The sequence below is a fragment of the Elephas maximus genome, chromosome 6 (genome assembly GCF_024166365.1).
Source record: "Elephas maximus indicus isolate mEleMax1 chromosome 6, mEleMax1 primary haplotype, whole genome shotgun sequence".
Lineage (NCBI taxonomy): Eukaryota > Metazoa > Chordata > Mammalia > Proboscidea > Elephantidae > Elephas > Elephas maximus.
Window position 1 is genome coordinate 114,495,499 of NC_064824.1, and position 6,000 is coordinate 114,501,498.

The 6,000-nt window shown below is 44.9% G+C and overlaps 1 protein-coding gene across 1 annotated transcript in view; it reads right to left on the bottom strand.

The window, feature by feature from the left end:
* Positions 1-5,232, bottom strand: part of MREG (melanoregulin) — a 72,246-nt gene extending 67,014 nt beyond the window's left edge. Inside the window, exon 1 of the mRNA XM_049888102.1 lies at positions 5,047-5,232. Within this exon, the coding sequence (XP_049744059.1) occupies positions 5,047-5,141 (95 nt within the window). The 5' untranslated portion in view covers positions 5,142-5,232. The remainder of the gene's footprint in view (positions 1-5,046) is intronic.
* Between the last annotated feature and the right edge of the window lie 768 nt (positions 5,233-6,000).

Below are 6,000 nucleotides of genomic sequence, written 5' to 3' on the forward strand. Positions count from 1 at the left end.
CTCGTGCCTGGTTAACAGATGGTTCTGTACAATATGCAGGCACCACTCGAAAGTGGACAGCAGTAGTGTTACTGCCCCTCTCTGGAACCTCCCTGAATGACAGTGGCGAAGGGAAATCCTCCCAATGGGCAGAACTTCAAGCACCTGGTTGTTCACTTTGCTTGGAAGGAGAAATGGCCAGATGTGTGACTGTATACTGATTCACTGGCTGTGGCCAATGGTTTGGCTGGATAGTCAAGGACGTGGAAAGAGCACGATTGGAAAATTGGAGACATGGAGATATGGGGAAGTGGTATGTGGACAGACCTCTCTGAATGGGCCAAAGAAGTGAAGATATTTGTGTCTCATGTGAATACTCACCAAACGATGGTCTCGGCAGAGGAGGATTTTAATCAAGTGAATAGGATGATGTGTTCTGTGGAAGTCAGTCATCCTCTTTCCCAAGCCACTTCCATCATTGCCCAGTAGGCTCATGAAAAATTGGCCATGGTGACAGGGATGGAGGTTATGCATGGGCTTAGCGACATGGACTTCCACTCGCCAAGGCCAACTTGGCAACTGCTGAGTACCCAATACGCCGGTAGCAGAGACCAACACTGAGTCTCTGATATGGCACCACTCCTTGAAGTGATCCAGCCAGCAACCTGGTGGCAGGTTGATTACATTGGACTGCTTCCATCATGGAAAGGGCAGTATTTTGTTCTTACTGGAATAGGCACTTATTCTGGATACAGATTTGCTTTCCCTGTATGCAGTGCTTCTGCCAAAACTACAATCTGTGAACTTACAGAATGCTTTATGCACTGTCATCGTATCCTACACAGCATCACCTCTAATAAAGGGACTTACTTCATAGGAAATGAAGTGCGGCAACGGGCCCATGCTCACGGAATTTGCTGGTCTTACCATGTTCCCCATCATGCTGAAGCAGCTGGCTTGTAGAATGGTAAAATGGCCTTCTAAAGGCACAATTATAGTGCCAGCCAGGTGGCAATACCTTGCAAGGTTAGGGCAGTGTTCTCCAGGAAGCTGTATATGCTCTAAACCAGCATCCAATATGTGGTGCTGTTTCTCCCATAGCCCGGATTCATGAGTTCAGGAATCAAGGGCTGGAAATGGCAGTGGCATCACTCACTATTACCCCTAGTGACACCCTAGCAAAACTTTTGTTTCCTGTTCCCACAACCTTATGCTCTGTGGATCTAGAGGTCTTAGTTCCAAAGGGAAGAATGCTACCACCTAGAGACACAGCACTGATTCCCTGAACTGGAAGTTAAGAATGCCACCTGGCCACTTTGAGCTCCTTACACCTCTGGATCAACAGGCAAAGAAAGGAGTCACTATATTGGCTGGTATGATTGATCCTGATTACCAAGAGGAAATCAGATTGATATTACATAATGGAGGTAAAGAAGAGTATGTCTACAATGCAGGAGATTCCTTGGGGGCATCTCTTAGTACTACCATGCCATGTGATTAAAGTCAATGGAAAACTACAGCAACCCAATTCCAACATGACTACTAATGGCCCAGGCCCTTCAGGAATGAAGCTTTGGGTCACTCCACCAGCCAAAGAACCATGACCTGCTGAGGTGCTTGGTAAGGGCAAACGGAATAGAGAATGGGTTGGAAGAAGGTAGTTCTAGATACCAGTTTCAACCACATGACCAATTGCAGAAATGAGCACTGTAATTGTTGTTAATATTTCCTCCTTGTGTGTGTGTGCATCAAATATTTGCTTTCTTCACTTATAAAATATAAGATGTAAACAGGGCTAACGTATTTCCGGTTGTATGCATGTTATTGTATCATGTTAGGTGCAAGTGTGACGTTGTAACTGTCTTTATTCAGAGATTATACATGATTTAAGGAGACGTGTACAGATGCCAGGTTGACAACGGGTGGGCACTGACCATTTATGTTGTGTATCAACTTGGCTAGACCATGATTCTCAGTGGTTTTGCAGTTATGATGTAGTTTGGCAGTCATATAATATGATCACCTCCATGATGGGATCGGCACTGAGTAGCCAATCAGTTGAAAGGGAGTTTTCTTGGGGGTTGTGACCTGAATCCAATATAGGTGGACTTTCTGGCAAGGCTTGTGGGCTTTTGCTCGCTCTGGACCCTGTGGCTAGCTCCTGTTCATCTGACATCTGGTTCTTGAGACTTGAGCTAGCAGCCTACCTGCCAATCTTTGGGTGCACCAGCTCCTGCAGCTACATGAGTTAGGAGAAGCCTCCTGCCTGACCCACGGACTTGGGACTTTCCAGCCTCTACAACTATGTGAGCCATTTCCTTGAAATAAATCAGTCTCTCTCTCTCCCCTCCTCTTCCTCTCTCTCTCTCTATACATACACACACACACACACACATATATATATATATATATAGCTGGGAGATGTAAGAAAAGATTCTTCCCTAGGGCCTTCAGAGGGAGTATGGCCTAGCCAACACTTTGATTTCAAACTTCTGGAGTCCAGAACTGTGAGGGAATAAATTTCTATTGTTTTAAGCCACTAGGTTTGTGCTGATTTGTTACAGCAGACCTGGGAAACTAGGACATACTTTCAAATGTTTCTTTTAATTAGTAATGGGAAATTTTGAACCAAAAACTCATTCATATTTTACAGACAAATGATCAATGATCTAGCCATTCCAAAATGATCCATTTGCATTATTATCTATCCTGTCCTCACTCCATACTGGTTTTTGCTGTTGTTTTGATCACTATTTACCCTAGCTTAGAAGCATAGTGTCGCTATGTGTTAGAATCACCTTGACAGCAACAGGTTAATGGTTGCACAACTTTGTGAATACACTCAAAGCACTATATTTCACACTTAAAAAAAAAACAAGATTTCAAATCAGACGTTCAGATGACTTCAGTAAAAAGAACGTGCCCCATTCCCCATTGCCGTCAAGTCAATTCTGACTCATTCCAACCCACAGGACAGAGTAGAACTGCCCCATACGGTTTCCAAGGAGCGCCTTGTGGATTTGAACTGCCGACCTTTATGGTTAGCAGCCGTAGCACTTAACCACTATGCCACCAGGGTTTCCGAAAGAACATGTAGGCACCCCAAACTACATACACATCCCACTGTTCCACATGGCCATAAAGAAGCTGCTGTTCTCAAATACTGTCATATTGAAATGATGCCAGAATGACACTAAACCACAGAAGACCAGTCCACTCATATTCACATGCTCAGAAGAATAACAATAATAGTAACTAAAATTTACTGAGTTTTACTATGTGTCAGGCACTTTATATGTATTAGCTCATTTATTTCTTCACTGCAACCCTTTGAGGTATGTACTATTATCATCCCCACTTCACAGATGAGAAAACTGGGGCACAAATAAGTTTAATAACTTGGGACAAGCCACCCAGATGGGATTTAATTCAATCCCAGGCAGTGTGACTCATGAGTATTAATGCTATTCCCTCCCAAAAGACCCTGTCTTCTTAAAATCACTTGTAAAACTCACAGACATGGGGATGTAACTCAAGGCAAAACAGTCAAAACTACTAACTGAAATAGCAATCCCAGACAGCAAATTGGAAATACCCAAGCCTCTAAGGATGAGACAAACTGAGGGCTGTATTTGATGTTACTAAGAGTACTGACAAGTTGAGTCTATAACCCAAGCATGAATTTCTTGAGTGTTACTCACTACTTTTAAGACTAAGGGTAGATGACTCAGTTTCTCTCTGCCCGTAATAAGCTAATAACCGAACTGGGAGCACCATCAGAAAGAGCAGACAACAACATTCGTACTGTGTGTCTAAGTGTTTATATAAAATATACATGGCATGTATGTTTACATACATGTATGTTTATTAAGTAGTGAGAGTCAGATGGTTAAGTCCTAAGTCATCGGAGAGAGATGAATAAGGACAAAGTAATCAAAGAAGACTGCATGAGGGGGCCTTGAAGAATAGCATTTAGGAAGGGGTAAGGTCACTACTCAAAGCAAGCTGGGAGGGAATAAGAAGAGTGGCTTATTCTCAGCAGAAACGATGCCCGTCTGATTAAATTAAGACAAGCACATTGTTTAATGTACTGGAAAACAAGAGTGGACAGGCGGGAGGGGGTTATGTAAGATCTCAAAAGTCAAGGAAAGTGTTTAGACTTGATATAGTCAGGAAAGGTAAACCGTTCTTTAAAGCTTTGTATTTAGTTGTATGCTTCACCAAAAAAAGGAAACACTGGCTTCAATATTTGCTTACATAACCCTGGAGTTCAGCCTTGTATGTGTTCGCTAATTTCATTATAAATATTCTATTTTGCCATATCTACCCACGAGGCATGACCTAGTGGAATCCTAATTCCAGCAACATCAAGATATAAAATAATTGCTTAAAATCACAGCCCTGAATCAAACGGTGCTGCCTGATCCCTTCACAAAGTCACTTAGCACACTGCTAATGAGTATTAAACTTGCTTACACCTCACAGCTTAGCGTGTAATGACTCAACATCCTAGTGAAAAGGGTGCCCCTTGATAAAATATACATACAGTATCTTCTATGTGAAAAAGATCGATTTGTGCTCAGTCCCTAAATTTGCCTTCTTTTGGTAATAAACTAAATGACAAAGTAGCCAGTTTCTTTGCGGAGTGAAAAAAAAAAAAATCCCAGTAGCATATTTTCACTGAAATATGCATATGAAGTACACGATCACGGTTGGATTTAATCGGAGCCCTATAGAAACTTCTCTCAGGTACCTCCCCTGCCCAAGTAACGCACCCAAATTCTTGACACTTTCCACAGCCATCCACCTGGGTCTCAGGTGCCTTCGAGGATTTCTGCTTTGGGGCAAAAGTCTTATCCGTAGAAGATAAACCCCAGGAACAGGATACCCTGTAGAGGGCTAAGGGGCTTAGTTTGCATCTAAACCCAGTAGCCAGTGCCGTCGAGTCTAAGTGGGACCTTAAATCAAGCCACCTCCGGAATTGGGACAAGCACACAGGTATCCACACTCCCTGACGCCCGGCCGCGGCCAGGTAATCCCAGATCCCGGCCAGGGCCGCGCACCCACCTGACCAGAGGCTCCTTCTCCGGCAGGGCGGGCTCCTCCAGGCACTTCCACCGGCAGCAGCAGCACACGGTCCTCAGCCAGTCCCTCAGCCCCATGGAGAGGGAGGTCCCCCGCTGCCGCCGCGGCGAGCGACCGTGGCTGGGAAGCTGCCACAGGGCCAGCGTCCAGGTGCGAAAACAGTGGCGGCCCGGGCGTCGCGGGCCGGTCGGTGCGCATCCCGCTCGGCAGCGGCCAGACGGGGCGAGGGAGGGGCTGCCTCCAGGCCCGGGGAGTGTGGGGCCGCGCGCCTTCCGTACTTGGGTTTTGTTTGGGGCGTTTGTTTTGTTGGGGCTTTTCTTTTTTTTTTTTTTTTCCTCTTTTTAATTCCCCGGGCGCAAACTGAGGCGCATGCGTCCCCGGGACGCTCGGCTGCTGCCCTCTAAGGAGGAAGCCGAGACTCCACACAGACAGCGAAGCCTAGCGCAGCGACCCGCCCAGCGAGACCGAGCTGGGGAACGGAGGGGGTAAAGCCGTGGAGTCACAGAGCACGAGGTTGGGCTGAACCTAATCAGACGGTTTATTGGCTTCACTCCCTGAGGAAATAAAAGGCCCTCTGCCCGCCCCCTCACGCCTTCAAAGCAGAGTTTGGGTTCAATTTATGTCAGCCTCACAGAGTATAAAATTAGCAAAAGACCATGAGTTCACGCAGTATGGAGGTATTTTTTTTTTAAGTAATATATTCACAAAACTTTAAAAAAAAGAGTTTCAATCCTCCCAGTCTTTGAGTTAAAAAAAAAAAAAAGCAACCGCTATCACTAGTTTCTTGTGATTTTCGAGAGCTCTTCTACGCTTTTACAAATCCTACATGTATGTATACATATTCCTCTCTTTTTTTTTTACCCAAACAATGGCATTTTGCACATCTTTTTTAAAAACCTGTCAATGGTTCATTTTTCAGAAGTAGATCGCCACACC